Source organism: Mustela lutreola, chromosome 2 (assembly GCF_030435805.1).
Source record: "Mustela lutreola isolate mMusLut2 chromosome 2, mMusLut2.pri, whole genome shotgun sequence".
In the NCBI taxonomy this organism is placed as follows: domain Eukaryota; kingdom Metazoa; phylum Chordata; class Mammalia; order Carnivora; family Mustelidae; genus Mustela; species Mustela lutreola.
The window spans coordinates 12,239,693-12,261,989 of record NC_081291.1 but is presented as its reverse complement, the minus strand read 5'-3'; the positions used below and the strand labels follow the sequence as shown (position 1 = coordinate 12,261,989).

At 50.5% G+C, this 22,297-nt stretch overlaps 1 protein-coding gene across 1 annotated transcript; it reads left to right on the top strand.

The window, feature by feature from the left end:
* The first annotated feature begins 178 nt into the window (after positions 1 to 178).
* Positions 179 to 18,340, top strand: AKAP8 (A-kinase anchoring protein 8). The gene is made up of 14 exons (XM_059160303.1): positions 179 to 317; positions 2,774 to 2,812; positions 4,255 to 4,287; positions 4,758 to 5,034; positions 5,458 to 5,947; positions 6,438 to 6,567; positions 6,803 to 6,849; positions 7,919 to 7,952; positions 9,923 to 10,010; positions 11,246 to 11,387; positions 11,689 to 11,782; positions 12,234 to 12,364; positions 14,198 to 14,293; positions 16,600 to 18,340. The coding sequence occupies exons 1-14, from the start codon at positions 299 to 301 to the stop codon at positions 17,059 to 17,061; spliced, it is 2,082 nt and encodes a 693-aa protein (XP_059016286.1). The 5' UTR covers positions 179 to 298; the 3' UTR covers positions 17,062 to 18,340.
* Positions 18,341 to 22,297: the final 3,957 nt, after the last annotated feature.

Sequence of the window (22,297 nt, the reverse complement as noted above, 5' to 3'; positions counted from 1 at the left end):
AAGGGGTGGGGGTGCGCCTGCGCACTGGCGGCAGGAAGGAAGAGGGAAGCGCCTGCGCGCAGTAAGACTCCGTGGTCGGACCAAAACTCCCAAGATGCTGTGAAAGCCGAGCCCAAGCAACCGGAAGGCCCGCAGGGGAGACAGGGGTGGGTGCGCAGTGAAAGCTAGCCAATGGTGGTGTGCGGAAGGAGTGACGTATGCGCCTGGTCTTCCAGTAGCGGGCGGCGGAAGGTGTGTGGAGCGCATGCGTCCTGTGGCAGCCTAGAAAAAGGGGCTGCTGGCGGGCCGAGCTGAAGACATGGAGCAGGGCTACGGAGGTTCGTCGGGGTGGCTCAATGTGGGGTGGAGGCAGACGGGTGCTCCCTCAGCAACGCAGCTAGGGCTGCGTAGAGGGCCGCGGACTCGGGCCTACGCCGGAGCGCGGTTACTCCAGCCCGACTCGCGGAGAGGAGGCCGGGGCGCGCGCGCGCGCTGCTCATTGGACCTAGGAGCCGTCGCTCCCGGGGCGCTGCGTGCGGATTGGTCGGCCAGGCTTGAGGAGGCGGGCGGGGTTTGGCGGGCAGACGCTGCGGCGGGCTTCGGGGGGCGCCTTGGGCTGTCCTGGCCGTTTCTACCCTTCAGCCCCAGCGAAGCTGGGTCGGTGGACCCCGCCGCTCGGAGGCCCGCCTTCCCCTTCCGAAGACCACAAAATGGCGGCGCCCGGGGGCGGAGCCACAGCGAGAGCTCGTGGGGCGCGGGGTCCGCGGTTGGAGCCCGAGGGAGTTGGGGTGCCTGTCTCCGGCCTGTGGGGCTTCGCGGGGGCCTGCGCGCGGTGCACGTGGTCGGTCGCGCGGGTCCCGGAAGCCGTCCGGGCGGCGCGGCGTCAGACCTTTCTCCTCCAGTCCCGCGGTGCAGCGCAGTGGTTTTGAGCACGGTCTCTGCAGGGGTCAGTCTCGGCGGACTCCTGCCCTGTGCAGGACTCGTGCTGGCCTAGGGACAAGACTTCGCGGTCAGGTGTTGGGTGTCTTTTTGTGCGTTGGGGGCGGGGAGGAGGGTGGCCTGGAAGTGGCTGAGAGCTGTGAAAGAGGGAGTGTGTGCCCCTTGGGCCTCGCAGCCTTCGGCAGGACGGATCTTCTCTAGCGGCCGGGTCTCAGTGTCCAGAATCAGAGGTTCCTCGGAGGCATTTACTCCGTGCTGGAAGTCAGGTTTGCCGGGAGGAAGCAGTCGAGCTTTGGAATACGTGGGCTAGGACTTGACAAGGTGCAGTCCTTATCCAAGTATGTGAGCTTGGAGAAGCAAGCAGTCTGATCTCGGCCGCAACCGCTAGGGAAGGCACAGATCTTGAAAGGTGGCAGTGTGAGGATCCAGCAGCAGTAATTGCAAGGGAGGTCCTGAGGTGCACGGTGTGTTTGCCTCCAGGGTCCAGGGGTGCCTCACCCTGGCTTCTCCCGTCTTTTCTGCAATCTGATGGGGTCTCGCAATTTTTTGCCTGCTTCTCACCAGATCTCTCAGACAGTAATCCTGCCCCGTGTACACACCCTGAGCATGAAGAGGTTTTGTTTCCCTCACTTCCTGTTTGCCAAAACCCTTCAGACTCAGTTTAGGTGGTGGGGCCTCCCTGAATTCTTCCTAGCTTTGGCACCTAGAGTTATTTCTCAGACTTCCTGAGTCTTGACAGTTGTTCTCTGGCTGTAGTAGGTATCTAGATCTGAGTTCAGGTCCCAGTTCTTCCATTCTCCAGCCACTTGAGCCTCTGGGTACAACAGGGTAATTATTACCCACCTAAAGGGGCATTGTGAGGTTATGTGATTAGCGTATGCAACTTAGACCAGCACCCCGTAGTTGGCCATTTGCTGGTAGACTCGCTGCTTGGTCTTTCTACCTCACACGTGTAGAAGGCTGTGTGGCATGGGGAGACTGTAGTCTGGAGAGGGCAAACATCAGCGGCATGTCTTTGGATCAAGGACCCTAACCTTTAGGCGTTAGCTTTCTAATCTCTAAATGGCATTCAGGGACACTAACGTATGCTCAGTGCCTGTCATGTGTCAGCACACGTTGGACACTTAGCTAGTGGCTTGGGTTGCTCTGGGGAGAGAGACAGGGTGTATTCCTGTTCTGTAATGTTGGGGATTGTTGACGGGTGTGGATAACTGCCCTTTCCCAGCTCTGAGGTTCCAGGGACAGAGAAATGACAGACCCATACAGATGCTGTCATGGGAGTCCACAGGGGCAAGGGAAGCCACCACAGAGAGGAGTGCTACCTGGATACCTTAGGCCAGGCTGAAGCCCTGGGACTTGAAGGCCCAGGGGAGCATTGGAGGGTCCAAAGTCACAAAGAAGTGAGGCCTACAGTGGCACTGTTGTCGTCTCCAAATTCTGAACTTTGTTTTTCAGTTATGGGGGACTTAGGGCTGCTTGGTGAGCCAAACCGCCCCCAGGGTACGGACACAACTGTGTCCTCCTACCAGGCCAGCTGGCATTTTGTCCTGTGTTCTCCTAAGTTGTGGATTGAGACTTAGGCCACGGTCCCTCAGCAGGCTGCCGGCAGAGCTGGCCCCAAAGCCTATTCTCCCCAACTCTTTTTCTGCTTTGACCTCAGGCAGGTGGAGTGTGGTAATGCGAATCAACCAGCTGTGGAGAATTTTTAGAGGGACAGTGTGCATTCTGGTGCCTCGTGAGGCTGACATGGAACTCTCCTTAAAGGCGATCACTTTTGGCTCCTCAGAGCACCTCAGAAGCACCTCTTGTCTAGCGTGACAAATAGGATCGTAACTCACAGTTCTTCTCTCCGCAGGCTATGGGGCATGGAGTACTGGACCTGCCAACACCCAAGGTAAGACCTTATGGGGAGGCACAGATTCCACCCCCGCAGGTCTGATCTGAGGTACCATCATAACAAACCTAGACACTGTGAACTATAATCTGGAGAGGCTGACAGGGGGACTGGCGCTAGCCTGCGGATCCAGCGACCTTTTCTGTAAAGGGCTACACAGTGAAGTTTGTTTTGGCTCTGGGAGCTACACAGTCTCTGTGATGCAGGAGTCACAGAGATGTTTATAGAGAAATAGATGTGGCTGTGTGCTGGTGATATTTACTTAAGAGCGCTGAAATTTGCATACCATGTAATTTTCATGTGTGATAGTCTTTATTTTAGGCATTTGGGTTATTCTAAGTAAATAGCCAGGGGGTTAATGAAAGATTTTTTTGACTAATAGACTTTATTTTTCAACAGTTTTAGATTTATGGGATTAAGCAGGTAGTACAGGATTCCATATGATCTCGCTACTTTTCACCCCAGGAGTTTCCCTTATTATTAATATTTAGCATTAGTGGGAAACATTTATTCTCAGCAACAAGTCAGTGTCAATACACTGTTGTTAGTTATGATCCACAGTTATACTCACTGGTTGCATGGTTCTGTGAGTTTTGATAAGTATATGAAGGACACAAAGAATGCATTTCATGTCATGAAATACTCTTTTTTTTTTTTTTTTTAAATCTGCAACCATTTAAAAAAGTAAAATCCATTCTTAGCTTGTTGGCTGTACAAAAACAGGCAGCGGACTAGATGTGACGTGGGGGCTTGACTTCCGCCCCTGCTCTGGAATCCAGATCACGAGGCTCTCTGTGCTTGAAGGACCCAAATGTCCTTCCTGGTGGCAAAGTTTTCTGCTTTTTGCCAGCATTTGTTCCAGGGGATGGGCTGAGGGCCCTCCTTGTTTTCTGAGCCCGGAACTTGCCCTTAGCACCATTGGGGGTGGTGGAATCACTTTTTCACCCATCACCAAGTTTTAAAGGAAGAGGCCCTTCATGTCACTAGGGTACATAATGTCCCCTTCCTCAGTTGAGTCGGGGACATGATTTTCCACTGATACATTGTCTGTGTTGATGGTGCCTGAGCTCCAGCTGCTGGTGAGAACTGGCACTTTTGAAGGGCTCTGCCAAGGGGATCTGGCCTCTTGGCTGGTGGCCCACGCTGGACACTTCCTGGGAATGCTGCAGCGTCCTTTCCGCTTGTCCTACTCGGGGAGACGGGGCTTGCCTGCAAGAGAAGTCTTGGTTATGCTTAACTGAGTGCTCCACACAGGAAATGAGTTTTACAGCTGGTGGGCCCCAGCCATTCCTGGCCTTATCGGACAGCCAGGGGTGCCTCCCACAGATTGCCGCCTGCGGCCCTGGACCTGTGTGTAGTGGAGTGAGGGGATGGTTAGCAGGGCTATTTCAGGTACCTTCACTCTGTATACAAAGCTCTTGTCTGTTTTTGTTTCCTCTAAGGTGCCTACGGAACTGGTGTGGCCAGCTGGCAAGGTAGGCCCTTTGGGTGTCTGTGAGTGGGCAAGATGTTCCTCTGGTCAGCTACCCAGAAGGGCTGGGACACAGGGACCTCCCATCCCCATCTCCCATTCTAGCTGGGCTCATAGATCTCCTGAAGACTTGGCAGGTCCAGGCATTCTCAAGGAGAACTTGTTGGAGGCCAGGGTTGTGGTTGTGTTCTGGGAGCAGCAGCCCCCACTGCCGCTTGTGCGTTCTCAGCCATCTCTGGCTTTGGATGAGGAGCAAGACTTCAGATCTGGCATGGAAAACCTACCGCTCATTGCTGAGGCTGCATCGTTGCCCTTCTCCTGGTGTCTTTTGGCAGGCGATGTGCACAGTGTGGGGTGATGCCAGTGACACTTGGTTCCTTGACACTCTTCCTTCTGTGTGGGTAGTGGGTGCTTCTCCCCAGATGTGTCTGCCATAGACTGACTTTGTGGCTTGGCTCTTCCTCCCTGTGGCAGGTTATGAAAACTACAATTATTATGGCGCACAGAACACCAATGTCAACACGGGAGCGACCTACAGCTATGGCCCAGCCTCATGGGAGGCCACCAAGGCCAGTGATGGCCTGGGAGCTGGGGGCCCTGCCGTGCACATGGCTTCTTACGGCCCAGAGCCGTGCACCGACAATTCCGACTCCCTCATTGCCAAGATCAACCAGCGTTTGGACATGATGTCCAAGGAAGGAGGCAGGGGCGGGAGCAGCGGCGGTGGGGAGGGCATGCAGGACCGGGAGAGGTGATTATGAACTTGGTCCCTTCCCTGAGGATCCCCCCCAGCCCCAGCTTTGTGCAGATGACAGTGGGGACCCCCTCTTCCAGGGAGGGCTTTCCCCCAGCTCCCTCCTGAGTGTGGAGTAGATGAGTTGGGCAGAGGCATCACAGTGGGACTATTTGTGTCTGGGGTGGTGGGGCTTAGCTAAACTACACCAGTGCTAGACTTCTTATTTCTGCGTCAGGTACCTGTAGGTCTTGTTCTTGTGGCCAAGGGTTTCATGTACCTCATTCAGCAATGTCCAAGGGGGTTTATATGTTGTGCCTTCTCAGCATTGAGGAGACCTCTGTGGTGGTGTGGTGTGCTGTTCTGAATATAGGGAAGCCAGCTGTGAAGGAGACCTGGGCTTGTACCTGGATTATAGTGACGGTTATGCTTCCTTTCCAGCTCCTTCCGCTTCCAGTCGTTCGAGTCCTATGACTCCAGGTCTTGCCTCCCCGAGCACCATCCTTATCGCCCCAGCTATAGCTACGATTATGACTTTGACCTGGGGCCTGACCGAAACGGTGGCTTTAGCAGTCAGTACAGTGACTGCCGAGACCCAGCCCGTGAGCGGGGCTCCCTTGATGGCTTCATGCGGGGCCGGGGCCAGGGCCAGGGCCGCTTCCAGGACCGGAGCAACCCCAGCACCTTCATGCGCAGCGACCCTTTCATGCCGCCGGCAGCCCCCTCAGAGCCTTTGTCTGCTCCCTGGACAGAACTGAACTATGTGGGTGGGCGGGGCCTGGGAGGCCCCTCCCCCAGCCGGCCACCGCCTTCCCTGTTCTCCCAGTCCGTGGCCCCTGACTTCGGTGTAATGGGCATCCAGGGGGCCGGCGGTTATGACAACTCGGTGTCCTACGGATGTGGCCGGTCACAGACCCGGATGAGGGATCGGGTAAGCCCTCAGGAAGTTCTAATCTGCCTTTCAAACAGCTAGGTAGAGGCAAATTTGTGTCCTGTAAGATTCACCCATTTTTAAGTGCATGATCAGGTTTTAGTAAAACGTACAGAATTGTGCAGCCTTCACCAGCATCTAATTTTATAACATTTCCATCCGCTGGGAAAGATGCAAACCTCTGCCATTAGCAGTCACTCCCCATCCTCGCCTCCAGCCTTGGCAAGCACTAATCTGCTTTCTATCTTTGTAGAGTCATTTCTCCCAAGCTTTCATGTGAATGCAGTCATAACATGTGGCCTTCTGTGTCTGACTTCTGCGTGGCATGAAATTGGGGATGGGGGCATGGCTCAACTATGTCTTCTCCCTTTGTTTTCTGGAAATATCTTTTCTGCCTCTTCTCTGATGTTATAACCTCTCCGTTCTTCGTTTCTCTGGGGTATCTTAATGGTCCCAGTAAGCGGTACATCAGATGTGCTTGTGTCTGTAGCCCAGGCGGAGAGGGTTTGACCGCTGTGGCCCAGACAGCATGGGCAGAAAACGGAAGCAGTTCCAGATCTACGATGAGCCAGATGCCAAACTGGCCCGGGCTGATAGCGAAGGAGATTTTTCTGAAAACGGTAGGCCCCGGGGGGTGTGGGATGAATCTGTTTCCTGCTCAGTACTCTACCTGCCCGCCCGTACATATAGTGGACATGTGTTGAACTCGAGGGTGGTGCGTGTCACCCAGTCTCCCGCGGCCCCCACTGCAGTTAGCACAAGCATGGTCACTCTGGACAGTGAGCCTAGGAGGGTGAAACAAGGAGTGGACCAACTCCCAAGGGGCTGACTTTCTCTCTCCTTTGTGTCTGGTAGATGATGGAGCTGCTGACTTCCGGTCAGGAGATGAAGAATTCAGGGGTGTAAGTCCATCTTCACTGGTCACCCTTTTTTATTTCTCTAGTGTGGGATTTTTTCTTTACTTAGCCTTTTTCTCCCAAAGAGGCAGGAACAGCTTCTGTGGTAGACTTGATTGCTTTGTGACTGGATTTAATAGTCTGACTTGCAGCTAGATTTCTAAGCGTTTTGCACTCATGACAATCCTTCCTTCTTGAAAAAAACCCCAGCCATTCCTGTATCGTCAGTGATTTGCATAGCCACACGCGGGCCGAGACTTTCAAACTCGTGTCCTGCCACCCCTGTGCTGGTGCTCAGCTGCCTCCTTGTCATCAGCCCTTAAAGCCAGTCACAGGAGATAGGCATTAAAGGCCACCCCTGAGCCATGACCACACACGAGCACCTAGGTGGTGAGCCTTTGCTACCCCTGCAAACTCTAATCCATGTCTGGGGTTAGCCTGGAGACCTGGATGTGTGAAGGCTTCGACCAAGTGCTTCTGATGGTCAGATTGGGGCTGGGGGGGGCGTGTCTTACTCCCTAATTGGTTTGCTTAGATCTTGAGTCTGGGAATCTCTGTGTCTCTGCTGGTGACTTTTATTTAATCTTGAGCTGAATGTCTAAGAAATGGGCAATGTTTCGATTTTCAGTTACAGATGCATCATTTTTAATCCACACCTGGTTTGTTACAGCCTTTGGTAAATATGAACAGAAGGCTGGGGAACATGGTAAAGCCCTTTTTCAGTAAAGCTTGCTGGAGTTAGCATCCTGTCAGTCAGGGTTTCATGACATAGAGCTGATGGATGGGCTCTTGGCACTCCCACGTGCAGAACTGCGCAGGCACACAATTACCAAGGGCAGTTCTTTAGCCGTAGAAAGAACCAGAAAAGAGCCAGTGACTTTACTAGAAAAGCAGCTGGTCATTGCAGAATCTCAGAAGGCAACCAGGAGCAGTGACAGAACACGCTCAGCCTCTCCCACTGCCCTGGGACTTGTCCTGACACACTGTGACCAGGTAGTGGCAGGGTGCTAGGTCGGTTGTAGAAAGTTACGGAAACTCCACCTCATAGTCCGACTTTGTGTGTTCCCTTTTTCAGGAGGATGAATTCTTCGACCCCGGGAGGCAGAGAGGTAGGCATTGCTTGGTGTCCCTCTGAGCTTTCCTTTGTCTGCTCAGCTCAAGCCGGGCTGGCCTTCTGAGCAAGCCTGGGGCCTGGATGCAGGGACTGGTGGCTCAGGGCAGAAGAGAGGCCATGGCCACTGGGTGGGCCTTGGCCATGGCGCTCACCGTGAGGCCCTACTCCAGTGCTTAGAAGAGCACTTGTTGGAAACAAATCTGTTTGCCTCACTTCAAGGGAGGCTGTGGCGGGGGGCTGGGGGAACACCTCATTTCTGAGTGTCTACAACAGCTTGCGGTGGTAGGGAAGGGAGAGTCTCAGAAGTGAAAGAAAGGCGCTCTCCAGCCCATCTTCTGTGTTACTTATTGGCCAGTGCAGATCCCTCTACTGTCTTTTCCTGGGCTTCTTTCTTTCCTCATAGTTCCTCGGCTGCCAGCCCAGGCTTGTGCCCTCAGCTTCTGTGGTGGGGATGCCAGCAGCAGCAGTCATCCTGCTGTGCAGGACAGAGTTTAGACACCTGCCCCGGTTGGGAGCTGGGGGAGGAGGGAGGGGAGACCTGTCAGGTACACCCAAGCCCAGGATCCTCCAGAGATTGTCCTTGCTCAGCAGGGCTCACCAGTGCCCTTGCGGGGCACCTGCAAGTCCAAAATAAGTGGCAAGAGCAGAGCAAAGTTAAACCTTTTTGACGGGCCATGGAGAAGCAGCCTGAGACTATGTGGCCTTGAGCTTACCCAGAAACCACTTGTTTCTTTTCCTGTTCTCAAGGGTCTGTCCGTAGCTGCTTTTCCCCAAGAATGACAGGCTGCCTCCTTTGTGGCTCTGCTCCCGTCAGTCTGCAGGCCCCTGGCTTAGATCCTCCTCCTGTGTGTTCAGGCCGAGCCACCCTGCTGAGGTCCTCCCGCCTCAGTCCTGAAGCAGTTATGCCTGTAGCTTGGGACCACACAGCATTTAGCAGCTCGTGCAGCAGGGCAGATGCTAAAGCAAAGGTGACATGTTTATTGCGCGCAGGTCCTGCTGCCTACCTGGGATGACTTTGCTATTAAACAGCAGTAATAGTTTCAGGCAGTGACCTCTTGCCAAAAACCCCACACGCCCTTTTGAGAGGCTTCTGAGCAGCGCACGCCGGTCGCCATCTTCGTGGGACAGTCTCGTGACTGGCATCAGGGGTAGGGGTTACAGTTCAGATGCTTATCCAACCTTTCCTTAGTGTCTGGCCCTGGCCCTGAGCCACAGTGGCCTGGCCTGGCCTGGCCTGACGCTGGGACGCTGGGCTGCACAGCTCTCGGAGGAGCTCCTGCGCTGGCCCCAGGGGACGACGGAGGACCAGTTGGTCTCTTCCCACTTTTGTTTCTAGGACTGCTTCCCTCGTAGCCCTGGGAAGGCCCTAGATGGACTGTTTTTGTGAGTGAAAGATAGAGTTTGGGCCAGCAAGGACTGTCAGACCTGCTGAGGCCCTAGTTCAGAAGAGCCTGACGGGACAGTCGTCATGGTCCACCCAGAGGTGGGACGGAGGGCGGTAGAGTGGCTTGCTTTATTTTCTGAGGCCTTCCAGCTGCTGCCTCTTTATCTGGGAAGAACTGCTTCTCTCTCTCCTTAAGTGACTTTGGGAGAAGACCCAATGGTAGGGCACTGGATCGGAAAAGCAGGATAGGAAAGGACAAGAGAGCAGGTGGGCCACAGTGTGAGTGGGATGGGCGGACTGGGTCTCTGGCCCATCCCAGCCTTATCAGGCCATGGGGGGGGAAGTAAGATGACTCCCTGGGAACTCCCAAGGGTTCTCATCAAAGGCACATCCCTGTTGGGAGCCTTTGACAGACTATTGGTGCCTCAGGGTGTCCTGACCCTGCCCTGTGTGGAGGCAGCGGCGGGTACGGGTACGGGGGCGTAGTGGCCATACTGTGGCCCCCCACCCCCATCAAGGCCCTGGTGCTCAGCTCCTCTGTGGGCTCCTCAGGGCATCTTGAAGGAAGTTATCTGTTGCAGGAGAGAAGGACGATGAGGATGATGAAGTAAAGAAGAGAAGAGAAAAGCAAAGGAGGAGAGACCGGATGCGAGACCGAGCGGCCGACAGGTGAGGAGGCAGGCAACGTGGGAGGTTGGCCGGAAGCTGAGCGCTGGCAGGGTTCTCCGGAGCCCATCTGTCTTCACTCCACAATGCAGGAGCAGCTCGGTTTGATCTGCCTCTGGAGCCTGTCAGGAAATCCGAGTCAGGTGGAGAGGAGACAAAACTGGGGAAACAGATGGCATTCTGTTCTTGCCAGTGGGTCTCTGTGGCCCGCATGTATCCAGCAGGGGGCTCTCTTGCTCTCTGCTCCCCTCCCATGAGTTTCCTTGCCCCTGGTTTGTGTGTGTCACTCCGGAGAGGTGAACTTCATTCAGCAGAACTGCTGAGAAGGTGCTTTGGGTGTCTTATCCAAATCCAGACCACCTCCAGAGTTCAACATGGCAGTTACGTATGCAAGGATAGTATCTTACAGATTTTGTCTCTAAACAGAAAAAGAATTACAAAAGTGCGAAGGGTGTTGGGGTGACCACACCATGTGCCTCTCTGTCGAGAGTATATATGCAAAACCAGGTGTCTTGTGCCTTGTTCGGAGGTCAGAAGCCAGGCATTGGGAGCTGGCAGAAGTCTGAGTTGGTAGATGTGGAATCCTGAGTGCCACAGGGCTTATGCTATTAACCCAGATACACCAAAGCCGCCTGAGCATAGCAGAGGGAAGCAGCGCCTCTACTGTGAGGACATAGGGCTTTGTTGGCTGTTCTCTTTATAATATGACTACATTTGTGAGGTTTAAAGTATACAACAAAGATTATGGTTTTTAGCTGTAGATTTTGATAATGATAGGTCTTAATGTTAAGTCCCAGGGGAAAATTGTTCTTGGTTTTGTGAGTTTTAAATCGTGGAAGGTCTTCAGGAATTTCTCCCTCACACTAAAATGAGGTTCCCATGCACTATCCTGGTGGCGCAGGAAGAAGTTAGAGTTAGGTACTACACCCGCATCCGCTCCTCCCCAAGCAGTGGTCTGGGGCCTTCAGGGAGTCCACAGTTTGGAAAGTCTCCACCTTAGTGTCTTCTCTTATGGGCCCTTGGGCCAAAAAGACGGGTGTGGTGCATGAATCATTTTCCTAAAACGCTTGCAGGATTGCACCCCCATTCTCAGGATAGGGAGACCTGGGGCGTCTGCTACTCTGGCGCCCCACACAACGTCAAAAGTCTTGGCAAATTGCTTCCCCGTTTCCATTTCCATTCTGACCAAAGATGAGCTGATGATTGTTTGGTCATCATTCTTTTCATCTTTTCTCCAGGATTCAGTTTGCCTGCTCTGTGTGCAAGTTTCGTAGCTTTGAAGATGAAGAAATCCAGAAGCATCTGCAAAGCAAATTTCACAAAGAGACACTGAGGTTTATCAGTACCAAACTCCCTGACAAGACGGTGGAGTTCCTCCAGGTAAAGCACACTTGACCTCAATCGCGGTTTCCTGATGGTCCTCCAGAAATTGATCCCTCACAGAGAAGGGAGAGGGAAGGGAAATAAGAGGCCTGGACATTTCAGAATAGCAGCAGACAAGTTCCAAGTCTGAGGGACAGCTAAGCACTCCAGCCATTGTAGTTCCCATCTGTGGGGTAGCTGAGACAGAGCTGTCCTCTGCCGGGGGCTTGGTAGCCACCTTGGTGGACTGCCTCTGGTGTAGCTGGGAGAGGCACACACACCATGCTGCCCTCGTTTCATTCGGTGACATCTCCTCTAGGAGTACATCGTAAACAGGAACAAGAAGATTGAGAAGCGGCGTCAGGAGTTAATGGACAAAGAAAGCACAAAACCCAAACCAGATCCTTTCAAAGGTGAGTTGTGATGCTGGGGCGCACCATTCCATGTGCTGCTTAGACATGAGGCATAGCAGAGCCGGCCCAGCGCAGGGCTGCTGAGAGTGTGACGGGAGGACCCTCGGGTGGGACACTCGGCGATGGAAAGAGCCTTGTGAGCATGGCCTGATGAATGTCACACGGCTGCTGGCAGCTTATTGGACTGATAGGAAGCCCTCTGGTGTTTTTTCCTTCTTCTTGTGGGGAAAAAAAAAAAATGATGAGAAGGATGAAAAATGTTGAAGATCCCCAGGTATAGAAGGGCTTCTGTCCACACACCCATGCTGGAGGACGGTGATGGCCCCACAGATGCTGTCCTAACCTGGTCCTTCGGGACTGCTGGGAGTATATGGGGGCCCTTCTGGGGGCAGGAGAAGAGCATCACTTGCCAGCTGTCCCAGATGGTACCAGACTTGGGTTCTATCAACAGGGATTGGCCAGGAGCACTTTTTCAAGAAGATAGAGGCCGCTCACTGCCTGGCTTGTGACATGCTGATCCCTGCGCAGCATCAGCTCCTCCAGCGGCACCTGCACTCGGTGGACCACAATCACAACCGCAGGGTGAGTCCCCTCTCCGGGCCGGGCCAGGTTGGGACTTGCAGGCCGCCAGCGGTGGGGCGCAGAGCCTTCTGTGTCTTGAAGGGAATACTGGCATCTTCAGGCGGTCTTGATGGAGTCCGCTGAGTCTGTGATTTCTTCAGTGCTCCTAAGAGGCATTCCAGTTTCTACTAAATTGTGAAAAAAACGTGTTGGTTAGGGTTGACTTAGAGTAGCTGAAATTCTCCGGGTTAAGAATGTTCCTTTTAAACCACACAAGTGCGTTTCCCAGTTGCTGACAAACTGGGTTTCCTGGGAGCAGAGGCCGAGGGTTGTCCACAGCACAGTGGCCTAGGGGACCCATAGTTAAGAACTGACTTGGTCCTACTTAGCTGATGGGGCCCAAGACTAAATGTATAGCTTGGTATTACCAGGGGTTTTGTGTGTGTGTGTGGTTTTATTTTTGTTTTTTTAAAGATTTTATTTATTTATTTGACAGACAGAGATCACAAGTAGGCAGAGAGGCAGAAAGAGAGAGAGGAGAAAGCAGGCTTCCTGCTGAGCAGAGAGCCCGATGTGGGGCTCGATCCCAGGACCCTGGGATCATGACCTGAGCTGAAGGCAGTCACTTAACCAACTTAGCCACCCAGGAGCCCGGTTTTAGTTGTTTTGTTGTTGTTGTTGTTTTCATAAAGAGTCAAATCACAGACTTTGGCTTTGCAGGCCCCAGGGTCTCTACCACCTCACAGCTGCTGCTAGTAGGCAGAAGCAGCAGAATCCAGATGTAAAGCATGGGCGTGGCCACATTTGGCCCATAGCCTCTGGCTTGCTGAGCCCTGGTTTAAGGCCTGTCCTTACTCCTGCCTTAGAATCTGCTAGTTTATGAAAGATCATCCAGAGAGCATCGTACCAACAAGGGGTTATCATTTGAATGTGTCGAGCTCTAAAACAGCCAAATAGTTGCAGCATTCCTACTTCCGTGGCTGAATTTGTCACTGAAACTCAGAAAACTGAAAAGAAAAATTTGCCCTTCTGCTACACCGAGCCCACACAGCAGCTGTCTGTCTGCAGGTGTCCTCATTCTGTCCTTGCTCATGCACAGGGGCCCTGGATGTCTGTGGTGTCCTTGTGCTCTTATCTTTCATCAGACTTTTCTGCATTGCCTCATGTTCTCAGTTCCACTATCCCTCCAGGGCCACCTTTCTCTCATTACTGGAGTCTGGCATCAGAGGACTTGCCATAGTGAAGAGAGATGATAGGGACGCCTGGATGGCTCAGTTGGTTAAGCAGCTGCCTTCAGCTCTGGTCATGATCCCGGCTTCCTGGGATCGAGTCCCACGTCGGGCTCCTTGCTGGGCGGGGAGCCTGCTTCTCCCTTTGCCTCTGTCTGCCATTCTGTCCGCCTGTGCTTGCTCTCTCTCCCTCTCTCTCTCTGACAAATAAATAAATAAAATCTTTTTAAAAAATAAAAAATAGGGCACCTGGGTGGTTCAGTGGATTAAGCCGCTGCCTTCGGCTCAGGTCATGATCTCAGGGTTCTGGGATCGAGTCCCGCGTCGGGCTCTCTGCTCAGCGGGGGGCCTGCTTCCCTCTCTCTCTCTCTCTGTCTACTTGTGATTTCTCTCTGTCAAATAAATAAATCTTTAAAAAAAAAAAAAAGAAAGAAAAGAAAAAAAAAGAAAAAAATAAATAAAAATAAAAAATAAATTTAAAAATTTAAAAAAAAAAAAAGAGAGAGAGAGATGGTAGTCCTCGTCCTGTCTCAGGCTGACCCCAGGGCAACTCAGGGGAGCCTGGCTAGTGTTTCTTGTCCCCCTCTGTGTACACCTAAAAGTTCTCCTTTGGTTCCATTTGCAGTTGGCTGCTGAACAGTTCAAGAAGACCAGTCTCCATGTGGCTAAGAGTGTTTTGAACAACAGACACATAGTGAAGATGCTGGAAAAATATCTCAAGGTTCGTGCTTAGGAGTGCAGTGGACAAGAGAAGCTTCTGGAGTGCAGGATGACTCTGCAAGTGTGGAGCTGCATCCAGAGCGCAGTATTTAGCATTTCTGAGTCTTGGGAGGAACGGCCAGGTGCAGGAATGTTTCGGGCCGGGTTTCCTGCACCTCCATGCTTGCCCAGGGTCTGGGATATGATCTGCTTGATTGGTCTGTGTGGCGGTGCGGGCTCACCATAAGAAACCTCGAATATCTGCGAAATACTGAGCAAGTGATGCTAAGGTACTCAGGGAAATCCAGGTTAGGTGATGCTTGTCCAGGAAAGAAGCCAGAAAGAGGTTTTGCAGCAGAGGCAGCTATCCGTGAGCCAAGAGCTCGAGGGGAGGAAGGGCCAGTGCTGCCACAATACTGAGCCTTAGTGACAGGAGCAGAATAGTAGAATTCCAGACAGGGTGCCCTGGAGCGAAGCCCAGCTGGGACAGCCCCTGCTTCCTCCTTGGGAAGCCCATTTGCTAAACACTTCACCCCGGACTTCAGTGTGGGGGGTGCAGAGTAAAGCACCAGCACAGCCCAACTACGAGGACCTGTTTGCTAGCCTTTCAGTCCTTAGATTCTTCTTTTCGTGCCAGCCGTTAAAGGCATAGAATCTAAATAACAATTTAAGAACTGTGGCTGGTCAGTGCTTTTGTTTGTACTTTATTTTAAAGATTTTTTTTCTTTTTTTGAGATTTTATTTATTTATTTGACAGAGAGAGACGGCAAGAGAGGGGTCACAAGCAGGCGGGGGAGTGGGAGAGGGAGAAGCAGGCTCCCCCCTGAGCAGGGAGCCCAGTGCGGGACTTGATCCCAGGACCCTGGAATCACGACCCAAGCCAAAGGCAGATGTTTAACCAACCAAGCCGCCCAGGCACCCCGATTTTTTTTTCTTAAGTAACCTCTGCACCCAGTGTGGGCCTTGAACTCCTGACCCTGAGGTCAAGAGTCATGTGCTCCCCTGACTGAGCCAGCCAGGTGCCCCCTAAATACTGTATTTTTAAAATCCACTTCTTGATCTGCTGATGATGTTTACATTTCCTAAACTAGAGACAGTTTTAGCTGAATTTTGGCTTTTGAAAGTCAGATTTGGATTCCATCCTGGCCTTGGGCAGCTTGCTGAGTCTCCTTACCTACAAAATGGGGCACCTGTATAACCAGGGCTGTGTACTTAAATGACATGAAAATTTAAAATAGTCTTTTTTGTTTCAATTGGGTTAAGAAATCCTAAGTCTTTTTGAACCTTTCTTCACTACTATATGCTTGAATAAAAAGTGTAAAACAGGGGCAGTTGTATTAGATATTTGTAAATAGGGGCACCTGGGTGGCTCACTAGTCAGTTAAATGGCTGCTTTTAGCTCAGGTCATGATCCCAGGGTTCTGGGATCGAGCCATGTGTCAGGCTCCCTGCTCAGCGGGGAGTCTGCTGCTTTTTCTGCCCCTCTCACATGCATGTGCTCTCTATTTTATTTTATTTTATTTTATTTTATTTTATTCATTTATTTGTCAGAGAGAGACACAGCAAGAAAGGGAAAAAAAGCAGGAAGAGCATCAGCTGAGGGAGAAGCAGGTTCTCCACTGAGCAGGGAGCCTGACTCGGGGCTTGATCCCAGGACCCTGGGATCATGATCTGAGCCGAAGGCAGATACATAACCAACTGAACACCCAGGTGTCCCTCTCTCTTTCTTAAACAATTCAAAGTCTTTAAAATAAATTAATAAGTACTTGTAAATCATTCTAAAATATATTAAAAGCTTTTGAATGAGGGAGAAGTACATCTTTCAAAAACCCATTGTGAATATTAAAATTACTAGTATGCATAACAAGAATAGCCCCTGATTCTGCCTTCCCCATTCTGCTTTAGTCCTAGCTAACCAAATAAGAAAATAAAAGTTCGGGCGTCTGGGTGGCTCAGTTGGTTAAGCAACTGCCTTTGGCTCAGGTCACGGTCCTGGAGTCCCGGGATCGAGTCCCGTATCGGGCTCCCAGCTCCGTGGGGAATCTGCTTCTCCCTCTGACCTTCTCGCCTCTCATGCTCTCTCTCACTCTCTCTCTCTCAAATAAATAAATAAAATCTTTAAAATAAAAAATAAAAGTTAAAAGACAAAAGGTGCAAAACGGTTGCAGCAAGGCTTTTCTGAGAAGCCTTTTCTGAATCTGGTTGGTGCTAAGCACCTGTTGGGCGCACTCCCTGGCTGTAGTGGGAAGTGTTTCTCTTGTTGGCTGTTCAGCATAAAAACACGGCACCCTGGGCTCCCTTCAGTCTCCCTCTGCTCTTCCTGGCCAGGGTGAAGACCCTTTCACCAGCGAAGCTGTCGATGCAGAAATCGAAGGAGATGACAATTTAGGAGGTGAGGAGAAGGAGGAGACACCCGAGGAGGTGGCCGCAGAGGTGTTGGCTGAGGTCATTACGGCAGCAGTGAGAGCGGTAGATGGGGAAGGAGCGCCAGCTCCAGGAGGCAGTGACGCGCTGGCCCAAGGGGAAGGCCCCACGGACGCAGCCCAAGCCGCTTGCGGTCCCCACTCCGAACAGCTGGTGGGAGTGGAGGCACCGTGTGGCGTGGCCTCTGAGAAGGGCAGTGCCGAAGCGGAGGCAGGAGGTGAAGCCGCCGAGGCCGGAGGGGACATGCAGGTGGCCGCAGCAGAGGTGGAAGACCCCGTGAGGGTCGTAACTCCGGCCCCGGCTGTCGCAGAAGCTGAAGCAGAACAGACTGATGCGGACCCCAAAGACGTCCCTCCCTTAGAGTGACCCTCCTCCCTGTCACCAGGGACGTGTTTCATCACGCGTTGCTCTTTTCTCCTTTTGTTTGTAAGCAGAACTAGGGTGTGTGTTTCTGGAACATGCTGGAAAATTTGGTGAAGAGACCCAGCCATTTGCTTCAAAAAAGTGTACCTCACGGGCTTGTGTTCTAGAGTTGTATGGCTTTCTGCCTTGGTTCGAAGGCTGCAGAAGTTGTACATTCCCCGTGGCTGTGAAGTCTCTCTACACTGCAGTTGGAATAATAAAAGATGGGTAACTAGATTTTGATGACATTTTGCTTGTTAAATACAGCAGCTGGCTGAATGCCCTTTTTATTTTTTTTCTGAGAGCAGCTTAATACTGGGATGTATCTTGCTTTATACAGGATTTTTTTTTTTTTTTAAGTTTTAAGACTTGGCTTTGGCTTCAGTTTTTGACCTGCTTCGGTAGCATACTGCGTGTGGTGTGTGAGATCCTCACAAGATGTAGCGGGATCTTGTGAACGCGATGTTGGTTCTGGCACATCCATGAGCTGTGCTCGAAGGCCTCATGAATTTGGTGGACCTGCACACTCGGACTCCCGCCCACCAGCCCCTCCAGAATGAGGACGTTTTGCCTAAAGTGTTACTCCCCCAATCTCTATAGTCTCTGGTGAATCACTCTGTAGTTTGGAGGGGTTTTGTGTTGGCCTTTTTATTTTTTTTCCTCTTTTTTTTTTTTTTTTAACCTCATTTGTGTTTCTCTGTTATTTCAGGGTTTTTGTTCTTGTTTTTCCTTTCAATTGAGTTACTACTCCCTAAGTATATTTAAAAGCAAAAAAAACTTAGTATCACTCCCATGAATAGAAAATATATAAATTGCCATAGATAGATGCTATCTGTAAGAAATGAATATAGTGAAATAAACACATTTCAGATAAATACTATTCCTTTAGAGGTTTCTGAATCTGTGGGAAAGGAAAGCTGGCACGTGTTAAAGGGTTGCAAGCAACAGTCACACTTTCATATAATCAAAAGAAGTGGAAGATACTTCCCTCTGGAAATGCTGCTTCTGGGTCTGTTTTCCCTGCAAACCCTTAACGGTCTTCCTGGGGGAAGCATTGGCCAGAGGGAACTGGCGAGATGGTAGGAGGCTCCATGAGCATCTACTGCGTACCAGGTGCTCATTCATGATAAAAGGAAGAGAAAGGCCCTGCTCTCAAGGACCTTTACTGGAAATGTGAAATGAATATTTATGAAAAGTCAGTATAAGAATTAGAAACAAATAAATTGCTCAGTAAGTAAGAAAATGGTGTCTTTGAATTGTCTGTGCCCAGCGCCACTATTGTTAACGTCACTACTGTTACATTGGTGTGCCTTACCCACAGGTTGCGGGTGCCCTTTGAAGTTTCTTCTCTTGAGGCAAAAAGGTTGGTGGCATTGAACGTCAGTAGTCTCAGAAAGGGTAACAGAACTCTGAAACTGCTCTTTTGTCTCTCGTAAATAATCCAAGGCCTAGCCTTAAACCAATCTAAATTTCAGCATATTTCTTCCTCTCGCCAGTGTGAAAGGACACAAATCATTTTACTTCTAAACTTAGCTTAAACCAGGCCCTCATTCCCCAAGATGGGAGTAAGTACTTGGATACCACTAAGGGATGCCCTTCTGTCTCCTGAGGGGACAGGAATAACCTGCAGGCCCCTTACTTTAGTTGTTTCCCACTGGTTGATGAGAAACCTGAGGGGAAGTGTAAGTAACTTTTAGGGTTGTCATCTGAAGATACGCAGGTAACCCAAATTAATGCACAGATAATGTGAGACACCAATGGCCCTGAACTTTATAGAGACCTTTTTTTTTTTTTTTAAAGATTTTATTTCTTCATTTGACAGAGATCACCAGTATGCCAAGAGGCAGGCAGAGAGAGAGGAGGAAGCAGGCTCCCCGCTGAGCAGCGAGCCCGATGCGGGGCTTGATCTCAGGACCCTGAGATCATGACCTGAACCGAAAGCAGAGGCTTTAACCCACTGAGCCACCCAGGTGCCCGGAGACTTTTTTTTTTTTTTTTTTTTTTTTTTAAGAAGATTTAGGGGATGAGGCATCTGGGTGACTCTCTTAAGCAGCTGCCTTCAGCTCAGGTCATGATCTCCAGGTCCTGGGTCGGGCTCCCTGTTCAGGGGGCATCTGCTTTTTCCCTTTCCTACTTCCTGCTCCCACACACTCTCTCAAGTAAAAAATCTTCAAAAAAAAAAAAAAAAAAAAAAAGGGGAGTTATAGGATTTGACAATCCCTGCTATTCCCAAGCCAAAATATCTCAGAAATGGCAGCCTGATGTCAGCTTCATGTAATCCTATTGTGGACCTGTGTGATTTCACTGGGGTTTTTATGAAATTAATTCAGTTACTAAAGGGGAAATACCACCGTGTAATAAGCAAAGTACTTGTTCCAGAGGACATCGGGCACCTGGCTTGTTCGGATGGAAGAACATGCGACTGTTGATCTCAGGGTCACAAGTTTGAGAGGCACAGTCATTACATGTAGAGATCACTAAAAAAAAAAAGTAAAAGTGCATAGTCGGGGATACCTGAGTACCCCAATTAAGTGTCCTACTCTTTTTTTTTTTTAAGATTTTATTTACTTATTAGAGCACAAACAAGGGGAGTGGTAGCCAGAGAGGGAGAAGCAGGCTCCCTACAGAGCAGGGGAAGCCCAATACAGAACTCGACCCCTGGACTCTCAAGGATCATGACCTGAGCTGAAGACAGTAGCTTAACCAACTGAGCCATCCAGGCACCCAAGTGTCCTCTTGATTTCGGCTCAGGTCATGATCCTAGGCTGTGAGATTGAGCCCGACCTTGGGCTCCTCACTGGAGCCTGCTTGGGATTCTCTCTCTCATCCACTCTGTTCCTACTCCTCTTTCAAAAAAAAAAAAAAAAAAAAAAAAAAAACTATCAATATTAATAAGTCCTCTCCAGTTAAATTTTGGACCATAAAAAACATTTCCACTGTCCAACAACTTGGCTGGAAGAGGGTCTTGCTCACTCCAAGTGTGCCCAGTAGTGATTAGACAGGCACAGTGATGTTCAAGTAGAACCTCAGAACCAACAGCATCTTTTGGAAGTAGCATCCTTGAAGCATTTCATAGGTATAGAAAACACGGTGTGGCTTTATACTGATTTAATACTGATGGCTCGGGGCACCTGGGTGGCTCAGTGGGTTGGGCCGCTGCCTTCGGCTCAGGTCATGATCTCGGGGTCCTGGGATCGAGTCCCGCATCGGGCTCTCTGCTCAGCGGAGAGCCTGCTTCCCTCTCTCTCTCTCTGCCTGCCTCTCCGACTACTTGTGATTTCTCTCTGTCAAATAAATAAATAAAATCTTTAAAAAAAAAAAATACTGATGGCTCTTGGGTCATGGTGAAAGTATGGGGGGAGCACCTGGGTGGCTCAGTTTAAGCATCTGCCTTCAGCTCAGGTCATGATCTCAGGGTCCTGGGACTGAGCCCTACATCGGGCTCCCTGCTCCTGCTGAGTGGGTACGTGTACACACTGTGTCAAATAAAATGTTAAAAAAAAAAAAAAAAAAAAGAATTCAGGGGCACCTGGGTGGCTCAGTGGGTTAAAGCCTCTGCCTTGGGCTCAGGTCATGATCCCAGGGTCCTGGGATCAAGTCCTGCATCGGGCTCTCTGCTCAGCAGGGAGACTGCTTTCCTTCCTCTCTCTCTGCCTGCCTCTCTGCCTACTTGTGATCTCTCTCTGTCAAATAAATAAATAAAATCTTAAAAAAAAAAAAAAAAGAATTCAGCCACTTCCTTTATCTTTTTTTTAAAGATTTTATTTATTTATTTGACAGAGAGAGATCACAAGTAGGCAGAGAGGCAGGCAGAGGGGGGCGGGGAGCAGTCTCCCCACCAAGCAGGGAGCCAGACGGGGGAGTTGATCCCAGGACCCTGAGACCATAACCTGAGCCCAAGGCAGAGGCTTAACCCACTGAGCCACCCAGGCGCCCCTCCATTAACCATTTCAAAGCGGACAATGCAGTAGCATCTGGTACACTCACCACCTGCAACTGGTTCTCCGATATTTTCCTCACCCTAAAAGGAGACTGCACGCTCCCATTGGCACTAACCCCATTCCTCCCTCCCCTATCCCCTGACAACCAGTAATCTGCTTTGTGTCTTGGATTTATTTGGTCTGGACGTTTCATGCAGAGGGAACCATACACTACATGACCATGGCTTCTTTCACGAAGCCTGTTTTGGAGGTTCCCCTGTGCTGGAGCCTGGATCAGTACATCATTCCGTTGCATGGCTGAACAGTACTCTACTGCATGTATATACCCCATCTGTTTATCCACTCATCCAATAAAAGAGATTTGAGTTCCCACATTTATGACTATTTTGAATAGTGCTGCTAGGAACGTCCTTGAACAGCCACAATAGCTGTACCATTTTACATTTCCATCAGAAGTGTACAAGAGTTGCAATTTCTTCACATCCTTACTGATACTTCCATTTTCCCCCCACTTCCGGCCATCCTAGTAGGTGTGAAGTGGTATCTCATTACAGTTTTGATTTGCACTTTTTTTTTTTAAGATTTTATTTATTTGGCTATCAGACACATGAAAAAATGTTCATCACTAGCCATCAGGGAGATTCAAATTAAAACCACATTGAGATACCACCTTACATCAGTTAGAATGGCCAAAATTAGCAAGACAGGAAACAACGTATGTTGGAGAGGATGTGGAGAAAGGGGAACCCTCTGGTGGGAATGCAAGTTGGTGCAGCCACTTTGGAGAACAGTGTGGCGATCCTTCAGAAATTAAAAATAGAGCTTCCCTATGACCCCACAATTGCACTACTGGGTATTTACCCCAAAGATACAGATGGAGTGAAAAGAAGGGCCATCTGTACCCCAATGTTTATAGCAGCAATGGCCATGGTCGCCAAACTGTGGAAAGAACCAAGATGCCCTTCAATGGACAAATGGATAAGGAAGATGTGGTCCATATACACTATGGAGTATTATGCCTCCATCAGAAAGGATGAATCCCCAACTTTTGTAGCAACATGGACAGGACTGGAGGAGATTATGCTGAGTGAAATAAGTCAAGCAGAGAGAGTCAATTATCTTACGGTTTCACTTATTTGTGAAGCATAACAAATAGCATGGAGGACATGGGGAGATGGAGAGAAGGGAGTTGAGGGAAATTGGAAGGGGAGGTGAACCCTGAGAGACTACGGACTCTGAAAAACAATCTGAGGGTTTTG

Coding starts and splice junctions, on each gene's coding strand:
- AKAP8 (XM_059160303.1), top strand. Junction 4,288..4,757: donor TGGTGTGGCCAGCTGGCAAG/GTAGGCCCTTTG, acceptor TCCCTGTGGCAG/GTTATGAAAACTACAATTAT. Junction 11,783..12,233: donor CAAACCAGATCCTTTCAAAG/GTGAGTTGTGAT, acceptor TTCTATCAACAG/GGATTGGCCAGGAGCACTTT.